The sequence below is a fragment of the Miniopterus schreibersii genome (assembly GCF_964146895.1).
Source record: "Miniopterus schreibersii genome assembly, chromosome: 6".
NCBI classification, from domain to species: domain Eukaryota; kingdom Metazoa; phylum Chordata; class Mammalia; order Chiroptera; family Miniopteridae; genus Miniopterus; species Miniopterus schreibersii.
In genome coordinates, this window is record NC_138107.1 from 2925475 (window position 1) to 2942589 (window position 17115).

General features: G+C 53.0%; 1 protein-coding gene and 1 long non-coding RNA gene across 2 annotated transcripts in view; one reads left to right on the forward strand and one right to left on the reverse strand.

Moving 5' to 3' along the window:
- Nucleotides 1–939: 939 nt before the first annotated feature.
- LOC308559017 (class I histocompatibility antigen, B alpha chain-like) overlaps nt 940–17115 on the reverse strand; it is a 34501-nt gene continuing 18325 nt past the window's right edge. Inside the window, exons 1-8 of the mRNA XM_081141161.1 lie at nt 5111–5320; nt 4657–4775; nt 4124–4408; nt 3448–3723; nt 2575–2850; nt 2328–2444; nt 1621–1653; nt 940–1283 (exon numbers count right to left, since the gene is read on the reverse strand). Of these exons, the coding sequence (XP_080997287.1) occupies nt 1279–1283; nt 1621–1653; nt 2328–2444; nt 2575–2850; nt 3448–3723; nt 4124–4408; nt 4657–4711 (1047 nt within the window). The 5' untranslated portion in view covers nt 4712–4775; nt 5111–5320 and the 3' untranslated portion in view covers nt 940–1278. Of the gene's footprint in view, nt 1284–1620; nt 1654–2327; nt 2445–2574; nt 2851–3447; nt 3724–4123; nt 4409–4656; nt 4776–5110 lie in introns of the transcript that reaches the window.
- Nucleotides 4947–10819, forward strand: LOC308559019. The gene is made up of 4 exons (XR_013999084.1): nt 4947–5208; nt 5904–6042; nt 7707–8524; nt 10117–10819. It is a non-coding gene; the product is annotated as an uncharacterized lncRNA (long non-coding RNA).

The following is a 17115-nucleotide window of genomic DNA, read 5'->3' on the forward strand; positions in this document are numbered from 1 at the left end:
AAATCAGAGTAAAGCTGGATTCAATAACGTAGAATCAAGGGAATGAGTAGAAACATGTCATTTATTCCTCCACTCTTCCAGCCAAACCTGAGTGCCTGCAAAGTACTGAGAAAGTTCCAGCTCAGATGTGCCCCAAGATTTGCAACTGGTCCCTCTTCTCCACCCTTCACCCCCGCAACCTCTCTTCCCACATGAGAATTCCACAGGTAAAGGGTCTTGGTGGGAGGCAGAGACCATGGCCCTCCATAAAAGAGGGAACCCAGCCCCCTGACATTCATGCATCAGGTGACCACATGCTGACTCTGACTCAGGACGTGGTGACAGAGGGGCTGGGACTTTGCAGAGTGCATGTGGCAGGGGAGGTAGGAGAGGCAGGAACAGTGTCTGGTGCCAGGAGCAGCAGAGACAGCAGTCCTAGCCGCGGGGCCAGGGTCCTGCACAGGGGACTCAGTGGTGTGAGCAGTGACATCTGTGCCCAGCAGCAGGCAGTGGCTCCTGTGTGGGACCCGCCCTGGGCTGGGCTGCGGACCCGTTCCTGGCTGTGTGGCCTCAAGCCTGTTCTGTGGCTTTCCCCAAAATACCACCAGACCCCAATACCATGTGCATGCTACTTTATGTCTAAATTAGAAAAACTGGGTTCCATCATTTACTCCAAGAAATCAGCCTGGGGCACAGTTTGAGAGAGCAAACACTCAGCATGTTATTATGCTGACCCATGACCCACATCCTAATCTTCCCCGACACTGCCCCGTGGTAGAGAAAACGCCATGGAACTCCCAGCAGGTCTCATAATGAACATATTTTTCTTTCTGAGAGAAAAACAAAAAACACCTTAAATGTGATTTAAAACCATTTCCTGCCCTGAGCTGTCCCTGACCTCAGTGGTTCCCAGGCTGGCTGAGCCCCATCACCCTTCAAGGCAAGAACTCAAAAAACAAATTCATATCCAGTCTTATTTTAATGTGGGAGTAAGAAGCTGCAGCTCAGTGCAACACAGAGTAAAGACAGGGATGGGGAGGGGGGGAGGCACGGGGGGGGAGGGGGCGCGGGCCTCCCACATCCTCACATTATGCTGATAGGAACACACACACATTCAGGTGACCTTTGCAAAAAGAAATCAGAGGTTCTGATGGGCTGCCTCCTGCATGCCCCCTACTGGGGATCAAGCCCACAGCCCAAGCATGTGCCTTGACCAAGAATACAACCAAGATCTCCTGGATCCTAGGTTGATGCCCAGCCAGTGAAATATGTTGTCTGCTCCTTGACAAGGCACGGGCCTCACACTGTAGAAGAAAATAATCATGAACAAGTTCGGGTCAGTCGTCATAGATGGTGACATTCTCAACAGCCCACTGCATGCTCAAAATGTCCCAAAGAATCCCCATTACCCAGTCCTGTCCCCTCTACCCAACCCCTCCCTATATCAGGGTCTCATCTTCAGAAGCCATGAGAGACACATCACAGCCCTCAACACTGTCACTGCCTGGGATAGAATAAGACAGGACAAGGTCAGAGCCCCCAGGACAGGGGACTAAAGGAGGAACTATGGGGGGTGAGGTCCCCTATGGGCTCCCATCTACAGTGTCACAGGGTCTCAGGGGTCACCCCCTCCATACTCACTGGCAGCCTGAGCGTAGCTCCATCCTTTTGCACCTGTGGGAAGAAAACATCCTGTGAGAGACCAGGGAGGAGGCAGGGCCGTGAGGTCCTACAGGAACCTCTAGTCCTAGACCCCAGAGAAGTTTCCAGAACTGTGACTACAGACCCAGAGCAGGGCCAGGAAACTTGAGGAAAGTACATGTGCAGGGACTGGACCCACAGTCCTCCTGGAGGTCTGTCCTCAGCAAGGACCTGCCCTCTGCCCTGCTAGGAATCACGAAATGGCCAGATTCATCAAGGTGACAGTTTCCTCTCTTTTTTAAATGCTCACTCAAGGATATTTTTTCCCAGAGATTGGAACGGAGAGGAAGGGGGGGAGGGGAGACATCGATGTGAGAGAAACATCGACTGGTTGCCTCCCGCATGTGTCCTGACGGGCTGGGGATTGGGCCTGCAACAGAGATATGTGCTCTCGGCTGGAACTGAACCCATGACCCTTCAGGCCACAGGCCGATGCTCTAACCACTGAGACAAACCAGCTAGGGCAACTTTCCTCTTTTTCAGATGTGCTTTTCAAAGGAGTGTTAGCAAAAAGGACCCCAGACTAGGTAAGCACATCTGTGTGGATGGCACCTCTCAGCATTATGGCAAGAGACTGGAAAGTTTCTACCTATGACTTAAAAACCCCAAATTGGGACAAGAAAACTCAGACTCCACCTGTTTCCTACCTGTAACCTTCTTCCTGCACATCACAGCTCCAGCTGCCAGAGTCCCAGCTGCCACAGCTCCAGTGACCACAGCTCCAAAAACAAGGACAGCAATGAAGGTGGGCTGAAGAGGTGGCTCTGGGAGGGGAAGGGAAGGGAAGGGAAGCTGAGGGCCCTGACTGCCACGCCTCAGCTCCCACCCTGCTAAAGTCCTCCAGAGGCCCCTGCTTCCCTGAGAACAGGCCCTGTGCCCACATCCCCTCCTCACCCCATCTCAGTGTGCGGGGCTCGGGCAGCCCCTCGTGCTGCACATGGCACGTGTATCTCTGCTCCTCTCCAGGGGGCACCACCACGGCCACCCACTTCTGGAAAGTCCCGTCCCCCGCAGGCCTGGTCTCCACAAGCTCCGTGTCCTGGGTCTGCTCCTCCCCATCACGGTGCCAGGTCAGGGTGATCTCCGCAGGGTAGAAGCCCAGGGCCCAGCACCTCAGGCTGACCTCACGGTCAGAGATGGGGTGATGGGTCACATGTGTCTCTGGGGGATCTGATGGGAAGGATGAGAAAATTCAGGAACTTTGCATCATCTTGGGACACTCCAGCAGCATTCATGTGTCCATCCTGAGGATGGACAGGACACCTGGGGTGGGGGAAGGGAGCACACAATCCACACACCAGTGTGGACAGAGTCAACTGGCATGATCTCCTAGTCTTTGGAAATTTCTAAAGTCAGAGTGAGACAGCCCAGGGTAGGAGGCAGGTCTCTGAGGGGAGAAAAGGGATTTGTGGTCCTGACCTGGGTGGAGGCCAAATTACTCAGAAAAGTCGGGGTCAGATCTCAGACACACTGGGTGAGGGGCATCGAACAAGGCCTGAGAGGGAATGTCTCCCATGGGTCCCAGAGCCACAGCCAGGGTCAAAGAGGACCACTGATGGGTTATTTCAGGGTTAGTCTCCTCCTCCATCCCCGGAGAGACTGCACCCTAATTGTCCTCGAGAGAAAAGTGGGAGTCACTCTCTGCTACTGGACCTGCAGTCTCCCCGCGCACGCAAGGGGGCCTTACTCTGATGCTGATCCCACTGCCTCCTTTGCTGTCTGCAGGCCCCAGCCCGAGGGGAGACGGCCGCCCTCGGCCCCCGGTACCTGCGCGCTGCAGCGTCGCCTTCCCTTCGTCCAGGTATCTGCGGAGCCACTCCATGCACTCCGTCCCCAGGTAGTTCCTCCGGACCTCCGCCTCGTCCACAGACTCGTACTTGCGCCGGGAGATCTGAGCCGCCGTGTCGGCCGCGGTCCAGGAGCGCAGGTCCTCGTTCAGGGAGATGTAGTCGGCGCCGTCGTAGGCGAGCTGGTCGTAACCGCCGCCGAAGCGCCCGTCCGACTCCATTCGGCAGCCGTACATCCACTGCAAGAGGTGAGGCCCTGGCCCCGCCCCTCGGCGTCAGCCCCGCCCACTCAGCCCCGCCCCGCCCCGCGGTCAGCCCCGCCCACTCAGCCCCGCCCCGCCCCGCGGTCAGCCCCGCCCACTTAGCGCCCCGCAGCAGCAGGCAACGGAAAATGAACAGCAATAGCCCGGCCGGACGTGGCTCTGCGGTCGAGCGTCGACCGCGGCTCCAGGAGATCGAGGCTCGATCACCCGGTCAGAGCACGTTCCGGGTGGCGAGCACGAGGCAGGCGATCAGCGACTCTCTCGCCATTGGTGTTTCTCTCTCTGCCCTCTCTCCCTTCTCCCTTCCTCCCTCTCTCTGAAATCAAGTAAGATCCATTAAAAAGAAACGGGTGAAAGTCGTGACGGCCCCGCGGGGCGGGCGCGCGGGCTCACCGTCGCGGCTCTGGTTGTAGTAGCCCCGCAGGTGGTCCAGGGTCACTCGGAAGTTCTGCGCCGTTTCCTTAACGTTCCCCGTCTCTACCTCCCAGTACTGCGGATCCACCTGCTGCACCCACGGCTGCCGCATCCACGGCGTCAGCGGCTCCACCCTCGGGCTCGCGGAGTCGCTGTCGAACCGCACGAACTGCGTGTCGTCCACGTAGCCGACGGCGATGAAGCGGAGCTCCCCGCGGCCGGGCCGGGACATGGCGGTGTAGAAATACCGCAGGGAGTGGGGCCCTGCGGGGGGAGGCTGAGGCCCCGCGCTCTGGCCCGCACCGCGGCGGGGGGGGGGGGGGCGGGGGGGGGCGGGGCGGGGGATGGAAAACGGGCGGGGCCGGGGCGGGGGATGGAAAGCGGGCGGGGGGAAAGGGGGCGGGAAGAGGAGAGGGGTCGGAGGCCTAGGCCGGGAGGACGTCGGCGGTGTGGGGCCGGGCCTTCCCCCGGCCCTGCGCCCCCAGAGGCCTCCCCTCCCGACGCGGACTCACCCGCCCAGGTCTCCGTCAGGACCAGGAGCAACCGGAGCACGTCTGGGGGCCTCATGGCAGCAACGTCGGGGTGCGGGGGCGGCGAGCCCTCGGAGGCTAGTCGCGGGACTGGACTAGGGCTGTCCCGAAACCGGCTTCGTTACGAACGGGGCCCCCGTGGGAGAGAGACGGGGACGCGTCCTCAGAGTCCAGGACGGAGGACCCCGCCCAGGTTGTGAGAAACGAAAGCGACGCCGAGTCCCCGCCCTCGGCCGGGAGCGGGGCCCGGGACCCGGGGTGGCGCCGCCCCCGCCCCCGCGCGGAGCTCCCGCCGCGCCGGCTGCCCCAGCGGGGCCTGAGGCTGCGGGGGAGGCCCCCGGGGCTTTCTCTTCCCCAGGGCGTGGACGCCCACACACCCCCACGGGAAGCCCCGCTTTGGGGTACAGTGAAGGAGACTCGGCGCCCAGCCGCTCACCCGTGGGCTCCGGCCGGGGCCTGGCGGCGGGCTCGGCTCTGCCGCGGCGAAGCTCGGAGCCGGCAGCGCTGGCCGCGCGGGCGAAGCCCCCGGCCCCGGTGGGTCTGCGTCGCGCGCACGGGGCCTTCTGGTCGGTGGACGGCGCCCGGGGACTCGGCGGGCGGGCCGCCCGGGACGCGGGAACCGTGCGAGGCCGCGCCGGGCCCGACGGGGAGCGGGCGGGGCCTGGGGAGCGGCGTCCGCGCGGGAAGGGGCTGCCCGTGGGCGAGGCCGGCGGCGCCCGGCGGCGGGTTAAGGGCCCTGGAAACCCGAGTCGCGGAAGCAGGAGCTCGGCGACCGGCGAACTGCAGTGACCACAGGCCCCCGACAAACCACGAACGACCCGCGAGAGCCTGCGCCCCGCTCCGGCACCCACCCCCTGCGCCCCGCTCCGGCACCCACCCCCTGCGCCCCGCTCCGGCACCCACAGAAAGAACACAACACTGAGCTCCGCCCGCCCTACCCCCCAGCCCTGCGAAAAGCCGTCTCCACCCCCTGGGGTGGGGGAGGGAGGGGGAGGAAGGCACAGTGCAGGCCCACAGCGCAGTGGGAGGCGGGTAGCTCAGAGCAGCCTCCGCCAGCTGCAGAAACGACAGGTGGGCCAGGAGTCCTCCTTAGTAGATGTCTTTTTTCTGGGGGTCCACAGCACCAAATGCAAGGAACACCCTGCTAGGCCCTGTAGATACATTTACTATAGATCCACTGTTTTATAATCTCTACCTCTTCTGCTTTTCCTCACTTTCTGCTTCTCCAGCCCTTCTCAGTCTCTCTCACCCCTCAGGCCTCTTCTCCCCTTTGTCTCCATCACCTTCTCCTGATTGTGGCACTAGCGCCACCACCTCACCTGCCACCCAGGGACTATTCTCCACACAGGGGCCAGCAGTCCTGCTAAGGTGAGTCAGGTTGTGTCATTTCTTCACTTACAAAGCTCTAATGTCTCCCATGTCACTCACATAGAGCCTGTGGAAGGTAAGGCACATGAGCACAGGGGTTTTGGGCCGCTTAGGTCAAAATTGTATATCCACGTGAAGCTGTTTCCTGGTACATTCTAGGGATTAAATTAATTATTGTTGAATCAATGAATGAATGAATGAATGAAAGATAATTGTAGTAAAATTTTATTACACTGCACAAAAGCCATAAAATAAAATAAATGTTAGGGAATATTTTATTACCTGTCAGTTCATAAATTTATTCCAGTGGGGGAAAATGTTGTGTGTTTATTGCACAGTTGAGCCTGTGTATTAGTTTTCTATTACTGTATAAAAATTAACGCAACTTAGTGGCTGGAAACAGCCCCCATTTCTTTGCTCACAGGTCCTTAGTGAGAAATCCAGCATGGTGTGGGTGGGTTCTCTGTCAAGGTGTCACAGAGCTGTGCCCTCATTCTGAGCTCAGGCTCCTTCTCTAAGCTTACAGAGATTGTTAGCAGATTCAGTTTTTCCCGGTTGTAGGTATGAGATCCCTGTTTCCTTGACAAGTGTCAGCAAGGAAGAGATGGGGGGTGGGCATGGGAGGGCTGTTCCCAAGACCTAGTGCCCACCAGCAGTCTTTACCATGTGGCCCTCCATTTTCAAGCGCCCAGGGGAGAAAATCCCTCACACTGAACTCCTCTCTCACTTGGAATCCCTTTGCTCAGGAGGAACACCAGCCAGCACTCACCTGATTAGGACAGCCCCACCCAGGATAGTCTTAAGATCAGCTGATTTGAGACCATAGTTACATCTACAAAACCCCTTCCCAGCAGCACCTATTGTGTTTCATGGATAACTGGGGGAGGTGAGTACCCAGGTGGTTACTGGGGATCACAGAGTCAGCCTAGCATCACCTGTTCTTCCTTTAGTGTTTATTTGGGTCATGGTTTAAAATTAAAGTTAAAACAAATAGATTGTTGTGAATGATAATAAAATGCATCCTGCTTGTTAACTCTGGAAATTTTTTTTTAAAAATATATCTTTATTGATTTCAGAGAGAGGAAAGGAGAGGGAGAGAGAGAGAGAAACATCAATGATGAGAGAGTCATTGATCGGCTGTCTCTTGCACGCCCCTGACTGGGGATCGAGCCCGCAACCCGGGCATGTGCCCTGGCCAGGAATCGAACCCTGATCGCCTGGATCCTAGGTCAATGCTCAACCGCTGAGCCACGCCTGGCTGGGCTGGAAATTCTTAAATCTTAAAACCAAATGACATGTTTAATATCTTGTAATTAATTTAAAGGAAGTGAAAGTTAAAGTGCAATCATTCATTCTCTGGACACTGTATTAGTTATGTAGTGCAGCATCACAAATTACCCAAAACTTAGTCCACAACAACAAATGTTATCTCCAGAAGAGGTTTACCTGAGTGTTTCTGGCACAGGGCATCTCTCAAGGTTGCAGTCAACTGGTTAGCCAGGGCTGCATCGTCTGAAGGCTGACTGGGCTGGAGGACTCCCATGAAACATGGTGATAGAGGCACTTATAACTTCCAAAGATTGAGCACCTGAAATATAATATCACTTATAAATTATAGAACACATATACTCGTGTGAACAGGGGTTTAAGTTTCTTTTTCCTAGGCCTTTGTGCCCATACACTCCCCTTGATCCGGGACAAAGCAATTAAGGAGGTGACGCAGCGGTGGACAGTGTATCCGTGAACAGGCGTGGTCAGTGAGGCCGGCCCAACCAGGAGTCAAGATATCATCTTATCGAGACATCGCCAGACGACCAAGAACGAGAGCTGATGCCTGCGGACCTCCAGGACTGCACGTAGCTGCATTCCGTTCCCAGCCTCAGTTTACCTCATTTCCATGTATAACCCTATCCCTCAGGCTGCGGTATAGCACTCCCATTTCAGCCTTGACAGCCGCTACTTTAGGATAAGCAAGAGCAACAACATTTATTATGTAGAAACAACGGCCTCTTCCCCGCAGCCCGCAGAACTCCAGAGGCCAGCTAACCGAAGGAGGTCGACTAACGCGTGTCTCAGCTTCTGCCTGTCGGGTCGCTGCTGCGCCTGCTCCCCCCAACCGAGAATGTGGGTTTTGCCGTTATATTCTCCCTGCAAAGACTGCTCGGGGCTGCGAGTCTGTTCAGGGCAGGAGCCCACTCATAGCCGCTGGCCAATGAAAAACTCCAAACAATTCGGTCTCTGTGTGAATTAGTCTCGTGTAACTTGGGTATAACGTTTGGAGGCCCCAGCGAGATCTAATTCTAAAATTTCTCCAAGCCACCGGGCCTCTGCAAGCTGGCCCGCTGGGGAACTTCTTGTCTGGGGGTGGGGTACCCCCTGATGATGCGCCAGGGCCCCGCAACGAGGATTTTTCCCTTGCGACTAGAGAGCAGACGCCCCATGGCTATATATTAGTTTGGAGCCCCTCAGGACACATCCGGAGGTAAGAAATAATTTTAAATTAATTTCAAATTATTCTCTGGTTATTTCCTGGTAAGGCTAGTCTCTGGATTGTCGCCAGTTAGGGCCATAGGTGGCCATTTCAATTGTGGGAGGTTCCTCTTTAAGTCAGGAGGCGGACAGGGGAACCTGGTTGCCGGGAGAGCCTGGCCTCCCCTGGTTCTGGCTGATCCCCCTCCTGGCTGGTCCTGGTCTTTGACCCGGCCTTGGGTTTCTGTGTAATGGACACTCTGGGGAAAGGAGAAAGTGCACCAGCCTCTGAGAGCGTGAGAGTGACTGTCTGTGGTCCTACAGCAATAGCTATGGGACAAGACGCAACGACATAAGGGTGAGACTCCTGATCCTAGGGTCGGGTTTGAGCCCCACGCTGGGCGCCCCCCCCCCACCCGCGGTCCTCCTTAGGGCCAGCGGGAGGCGCCTTGTCTTCCAGGCTGTCCCCCCCCCTCCCCCCGCCGGGAGGCGAACAGGACTCCGGGAAGGGCCTGGTTTCCTGTTCAAAGTCCCTTCTCGCCCAGCGACCTGTGTAACTGAAAAGCCCAGAACCCCTTCTCAGAAAAACCGCAGGCCCTTATCGGGGACTAGAGTCTGTTTCACACCCACCGCCCGGGACGACTGTCAGCAACTCAGTTATCTCATAACACACCCGCAGCCACTCGGCAGGCCCTGCAAAACGGGGGAAGAACAAGAATTTTCCAAATAATCATAATTGGAACGGAGCTTATCAAGTCCCAGCTTACTTTTTAAGTCTCAGACTAATCAAAACTATGCTGGAGCCAAATTTAATAAACAGCCAAGCCACTGGGTTCCTGTTTCCTTTCATCCTTCTGATGAGGAAATAACGACATTTCAACTTAAAACCTCGCTTGAAGGACAGGTGTAAAATAAGATCAAATACTAGTGTTTAAATGGAGTAATATTTAAGGGCAGTTGTCCACTGTTTCGTACCAAATTCAGTGCTCGGTAACTGATCTCTGTGTAAAACAGCTAATTAATGAAGAAAATACAGACTTCACCTTGTTTCGCACTGCCCTGCGCTGTGATATAGTGGTGGTGCCAGTGCCTCTTAAAAAACTAAATTACTGATCATCGTATTTAATATCACGTGTTCTCAACTGAGTGACTTACGTGAAACCAAGTTTAGATTTGGGGACTGTAAGGGAATCAACATTTCCTATTGCTTTTTGGGGTAAAATACTGATTTAAAGATTATTACTCAGAAGTCAGTGGATTTACTTGTTGAAATCTAGTGAGTCTGGTTATAAGCATCTAGTCAAGACAGGGCCTGAGAACTAGTTTAATGTCCTAGAAACACTTAAGCCAGCTATACGCCAACAGCGTGATGCACCGCCAGAGAAAGTGTGACTTTCCTTGCAGAACAGCCGCAGGGTAGTGAACCGAACAGCAGTGACTGAAAGGGGCACTAGGCGCTGTTTAGAATGAGACGGTGCCCTCGAGACCCCATTTCTGTGTGCAGTAGACGGGTGAACTGCAACAGATGCGCCAAAACCTTTTTTATAGAAACAACAGTATTTGGTGGTCACAGAATAGCTTCCAAAACACATTTTTGTATTGCAGCACCGCACAGGCCACTCCGATCGTCCCTGCAAGCTCGCGTCCGGGAGGGAGCTGTGTGACCTGAAAGTCTTGAGTACCCAGGAAAGAAAGAGCCATGTGAATATATGTAATAAACTTGTAGCATATGTAGAGCTTGGGCATTCATTTACAATAACAGAGTATTTTAGTATGAATTTGCTGAATGTAAGACCATAGGCTCTTTTTTACACAGTGGCCTAATTTTAAAGGTCTGAAATAGTTTGTTTTTAAAGTTTGCCCTTGTGCTAAAGTGCCAGTGTATGTATAACTGATCTGTTTGTAAACTATATTTAAAATAAATCATAGTGTAATAAGCTTTATATAACTATAACTGAAAAGGTTTTAAAAGCTGCTGAAACATTTGTAAAATGCAGTATAAGACTACTTTAATTTTTATTCCTTAAGCCAAAAGATTAACTGTGAAAGGGTCCATCCAACTTTAAAAATTCATATTGACTTTGAACAGTGTTTGTAACCTATGATACGAGCCTATTTAATCATGCCAGTGTTGTTTTTGTCACCAGTAAGTGCGACCAGGGGACTACTTATGCAAAAGGTGTGATTTCTCGCACAATACCTTGATAACATGTTTTACCTACCTTAAAAATAAGTGCTAGGTATAATGTTAACCCAATAGTAAACTTAAATGTGGGGATCAATTAAAATTTGGTTGTAAATGCCCTGTTCTCTGGTTTGGCAGTTTTTTTGGTATTTTTAGGGAGAATGGCCATTCAAGGTGAGCGGATGTTGCCCAGCTCGGCGCTGCCCAGGCCCGGCGCCGCGGCCGCGGTGCTGGGGTGACAGCGCCCGGCTGACCGCTGGCCACCGGCCGGTGCCCGCGGCTTGGGCATCTCGCCCCGGCTGACCGCTGGCCACCGGGCTGTGCTCAGGGCCGCTCGGCCGGTGCCCGCGGCTTGGGCATCTCGCCCCGGCTGACCGCTGGCCACCGGGCTGTGCTCAGGGCCGCTCGGCCGGTGCCCGCGGCTTGGGCATCTCGCCCCGGCTGACCGCTGGCCACCGGGCTGTGCTCAGGGCCGCTCGGCCGGTGCCCGCGGCTTGGGCATCTCGCCCCGGCTGACCGCTGGCCACCGGGCTGTGCTCAGGGCCGCTCGGCCGGTGCCCGCGGCTTGGGCATCTCGCGACTCGCCTCCCCGCGCAGCTGCCCGGAGCTGAGTGGAGAGGCTGCACCCACCTTTCCCACCCGAGGGTGAGGCCGCGAGGCGCTGGCGCGGGCCAGCCGGCCGGTCCCCCGCCGCCCTGGGCCGCTGCGCCTGCGGCGCGGTGAGGGCTGGTGGTCCCCAGCCCCGGTGAGGCGGGTGCATCGCGTGGCTGGGCCCGCGCCGCCTCCTGGCCACCGCAGACCCGTCCCCACAGGGAAGGTTGCACTGCCTGCTCTTCGGTTTTGTTTAAAGGAAAAGGGAAATGAAAAGAAAGCTTGACTAGACTTGTTCTGGAGACCGGTGAAAACTGGGCCAACCTTGGACCCCTGGCTCTCCTGCAGGGTAGATGGACTCCTCACAGGGGGGTTTCACCCCCTTCGAAATTATGTTTGGAAGGACACCCCCTCTTCTTCCCCGGTTACAGGCGGAACCCTTAGCTGAAATCCATAACACCTCTCTCCTTAAGTTCCTCCAAACCCTACAGGATGCCCAGGCTCAAGGACATGGACAAGTTCGCCAGGTTCTCCCTCTACCCTCCTCGGACCCTGTGCACCCATTCCAGCCTGGGGACTCGGTGTGGGTTAAAACTCACCTGAAAGACGGACTACAACCCACCTGGCAAGGGCCCTTCCCCATCATTCTAACCACACCCATGGCAGGCAAGGGCCACCCCCTCTCCACCCGGATCCGTCACCCCCACCTCCAGGCAGCAGACTCCAGATGGACGTCCCAGCCAACTGGCAACCCGCCCCAGATAAGACTAAAGGGGGGGGTCTCTTTCTTAACATCTATAACCCTTATTTATTTCATTTGGTCCCTGGCCTCTGTATCTAGGGCATCCTACTATTGGGAAGTCTGAAATGGCACCTCAGGGGCAGTTCTAGCTGATTACATGGACCCCAGCTACAGCTAGAATCTAAACCAGCATGCTATCCAAATCAATCTGTGCATCCTTGCTGAGGATTCCCTATGCAAAGCACCCAACAACCCAAATCAGGGTGCAGGTATTGGTCCCCAGAGTGTAGCCTGCAATCTACTGACTTTGACCTATGTCCAGGAAAAGGCCCTGTCAATCCCCAATGTTCATATTCCTCACATGACTTCTGTCCCAGCTGGGGCTGTGCAACCCTTGCCACGTGGGGTGGAGATAGGGACAAGTTCCTAAAACTAGAGGACAGCAGGACCCACCGCCTGCACAACAGGACAGTGTAACCCTCTTTCCCTCCAACCCAGGGATAGAAGCCACTCCTCTTGGCTTACAGGCCAGGGAATCCAGGTCTATCTAATTATGATACTGGGACTCTCCTCACCATCCAAAAGAACCTAACCCCGGCCAAAATCTCCCTATTGTTCCAGGGAGGACACCCCCCTGTTTTCTACCATGACTGGGGTGTCTTATATATGCCCCATACATAGAATTGTCTTGTACCAAGAGCCTGACATCCTGGGCTTTCTGCTCATGCTAAGGTTGAGGCCTCGTAGTGGCCGGTGCCATGGATCTGTGTCTCGCCCAGTAGTGTGAGCTAGGCCCTCCCTGGAGAAGACACCTGGGTTCCCCAAGACACGTGACCAGAGCTGGGGCCCTGCCAGCAGGGGAGGGGATCCCAAGGCAGGTGCTGGGCGTGGAGGCCACGGGGGCATAGGCTACTCAGGAGACAGAGCTGAACCTCTCACGGAGGACGTGCCCCTCCCTCACTCGCACACCCCGCTTCACCCTGCTTGGCCCTGGAGGATGGCTGGTCAGCCAGAGACGGGTAGGATTCCTCAGGGAAGGAACAACCTAAGACAGGCACAGTCACAGAGGGGCCAACAGAGGTGGGGCACAGACCCTCACCCCCCAACTTTGCAGGGGCCTGAAACCTCACCCCTTCAGAGGGAGGTCTCCTGCCCCCACGGCTGCCTCGCTTCCCACGCCCGGCTCAAATCGGAACCCAGGTCGCAGACAGACCTGGACAACAGCAGCTGCCCTCTTGTTGCAACAAGGATTTATGTCCCATTTGTACCTTAGGCCACAGGGAAGGGGCAGCTGAAGGGAAGGGCTGTGTCAGGGTGCCGCCTCCTTCCCTTTGCTCAGTATGGGGCTCCGAATCCAGCCTCCGCAGAGGCACCCCCGCCCTTCCTTAGACTCGCCCTTGTCATAGGCCCCTGTCTCCTTAACCGCCCGGCATCCTCCTTAGGGACAGAATTAACTCTGTCAAGCTCATGGTCCTCAGAACTGAGCATCAGTCTGTACCCTTCGAAGAAGAATGAAGGGTTTCATTCTCATCACCTTTTACAAACAGGAGGGGAATGAAGCCTAGCACTCCCATTTCGGCCTTGACAGCCGCTACTTTAGGATAAGCAAGAGCAACAACATTTATTATGTAGAAACAACGGCCTCTTCCCCGCAGCCCGCAGAACTCCAGAGGCCAGCTAACCGAAGGAGGTCGACTAACGCGTGTCTCAACTTCTGCCTGTCGGGTCGCTGCTGCGCCTGCTCCCCCCAGCCGAGAATGTGGGTTTTGCCGTTATATTCTCCCTGCAAAGACTGCTCGGGGCTGCGAGTCTGTTCAGGGCAGGAGCCCACTCATAGCCGCTGGCTAATGAAAAACTCCAAACAATTCGGTCTCTGTGTGAATTAGTCTCGAATAATCTGGGTGTAACAAGGCCGCTCAGTAAGACAGGTTTTGGATCCTTGCATGCTCCCTGTCTTCTTGGTTGACCGGCCCCCTCAATAAATGCCTTGTATGAGTCAACCCTGCCTCCGTTGAATTGGACACAGCGACAGGCAGCCCAAGCTCCACTGGGGTTTCCTGGTAACATATTTTGGTGACCACGAAGGGACCCTCCTCTGAGCCCTAAGGTAAGTCCCTTCGGGGAGTGACAAAGGTCTCTGGGTGGTTCCCTGGACTTGGGAGACTTTGTGCAAGCACATGTGGAAATTCCCTAGCAGCTGCCGAGGCGTTTAACTTGGGGACTTTGCTTAAGCAGTTACAAACTTTCCCAATCGCCTTCGCTGTTGGTTGAATGGGTTCTGTTTGCGCGCCTGTTCCCATCTGATCTGGAAGTCCTGGGCGTTGTAAGCCAGGCTGGCATATTTAAGGTACCTTCTGTCTCTGTTTCTGTTGTTTGTGGGTGTTGTGTAGCTGGAACAGCGTGGGAAATGCGCTGGCAACCCCACCCGGCAGCCTGCTGGGCCGCATTCTGGCTGATGGGTCGACTCATGCTTCTGTAACCCTGTAAGGAGGGGCGTCTGCTGTCTGTTGTCCCCCATCTGGGCTGAGCTTGGCCAGCTCCTGGTTGCAAGGGGCCTCTCAGGGTCCTTGCCTGGTCTCGCACCCCAGCCTGGTCAGCTTAGAACAGAGACGTGGCCCTGCGTGGTGCAGGCATTGGGTCTGCTGTTCTGTCTGGCTGTGTACCGTAAGCCACAAGTGGTTGTCGGACTGTGGCATGTCATCTGTCTGTCGCGCCCATTTGTAAATATCGTATATTAGGGTAGTTTTGCCTTGTGTAACCTTGTTTGTAATCTTGCTTAAAATCTGTTTAAAGATGGGAGCATATCCCACTTTGCTGGGGTCCCCGCTGCTTGTGGCGGGCTGAACCCAGGGGGAGGGGGGATCGCGGGAACTTGCTGCCCTGCCCCTCTTCTCAGGGCATCAGCGGCCGGAAATGCTTAACTGGTGAGGGTTCTGTCTGTCTGTCTGCAGTGTGGCTTTGGTTGTAGATGGTCTTTGCTTGCTTTTGTCTTTTTCGGGACTTCGTCTGCTCTTCGCCGCCTGTGAACGCTGGGAGCCTGCCTGCCGCCTGGGCTTTGCGCCCCTTAGGCGGAAGCCTTTCCTGCGCTGGCTTCCTGGGGGATAAAGATTCTGAGGCTGCGGTCCCAGCCCCTCCTTTTGGGAGCACTCATTTACTTTAGGAGCTGTTTTGTTTCTATTTTAAAATAGGATGAGATCTCTTCTTATGTACAAGATTTCATATTATTATATTCTACTCACAGAGAAAAATATGGGAAATAAATCTTTTTAAACCCTCTAAATATTTCTCCCAGAAGGGCCAGAGCTGCCAAAATGCCCTCAGGCAGAGAGAGGGACCACACCCACTGGAAAGAAAAAAACGGTATTTTCACTTTAAGGCTGCCTGAGGCACGGGGGTTACAAAATTTGCCAAGAAAATACCTTGGGAAATAATATTTGGCTTTAAAATCTCTTAAGGTTGTTAAGACATAAAAATTAGATATAACTAAAATAAAGGGTCTTTATAAGGCTCTTCAGTAGTAATTATATATATCTAAGCAGTTTTCCAAAGTCTTTGGTAACTTAAGACTGGAGTTTTGCTGGGTTAAATAATAAAAATTATAAAATGTGTAGGTATTTTGAAATAACAGAATACTGAAATGTTAACTTGAGGTGCCTACTTTTGGCTTCTTATTACAGAGAATCTAGCGGATGGATTTGAATTTGTGAATGAATATGTCTTGCTTTTTTTTTTTAAATATATCTTTATTGATTTCAGAGAGAGGAGAGGAAAGGAAAGGGAGAGAGAGAGACAGAAACATCAATAATGGGAGAGTCATTGATCGAGCCCGCAACCTGGGCATGTGCCCTGACCGGGACTCGAACCCCGATCACCTGGATCCCAGGTCGACGCTCAACCGCTGAGCCACGCCGGGCCGGGCTCTTGGATTTTATTTGAAATATATCTTTAAAAAATGTGAATGTGTTGCTAACCTGAGTAATGTTAATTAATTGTCACCTAAAAATTAAAGTTTCTAAGAATTAAGAATTCAAACTAATTAGAAAGAAGTTGTATGGTTTTGGTAAAAGAAGGTATGAGGTATAGAGATACATTTTGAAGGAAAAAAGAAAGTGACTTGCTCTAAAGCTGATTATTTCTGAATAGGTAAGAAGGTTTGTGAAAGTTGTAGAAGGGTTATAAAGAGAAATCTTAAAAGGGAATTACAGGTGATCTGAATAATAAATTTAATTAGATAAATGAATCTAAAGTGAAAGTCCTTTTCCAGCTTGTTAAAAGGGAAAAAGTCTTTCCTGTATTTGCCTAGGATTCAAAAGTTTTCTAAATTATTTAAATGGTTGTATATTATGTTATATTAATCAGTTACTTGATTACTTTTTTTAAAAAGCCGTCTTCTTAATCATGGGAACTGAAGTTTTACTAGCCTATATTTGTGTTTAATATCTCTTGTCACTTTGAATGAATAAATAAATACTCTAATGTTGTTTCATAATAATAATAATGATAAATGAACTTTTGGCCATATAAGTTTGACAACCTTCCCAGGGTTTGAATTTAAGAAACTTTTTCTTGACCCAGAATTGGTTTTAGGTCACACCAATAAGCCCTAGAATGCCTCAAGGATTTTGTTTTCTCTCCTTATGAAGGAAAAGCTTATACTTAAGGTACATGGAAGCTTTGTCAAGTAAAGAAATAATAACTATAGTCTATTTATATATACATGTTATTAAGATATATGTAAAAATCTCCAGGAGCCTATAAATTCTAATATATTTTCATTTATAACTTTACTGGTTATTCTGGAATATTGTGTCAAATCCATAACTGTGTCATTTTAAATGTCTTCTTGTTATATTGAGACAGTCACTGTTTTGTTGTGATGCATTTGCAGAAATGTCACATCTTCTGAGGGATCCATGGAAAAGATTCTGACTTATTTTAAATTACATTCCCTGAGGATAAATTTTTAGATCATCCCCTTAGAATTGGCTGAGAATTATTAGAACTCTATAGAGTATCTGGATTTATAGAAGTGCTGGCAAGAAAAATCAGGAGAAACAAAAATTAATTATGGAACTGAATGAACTGA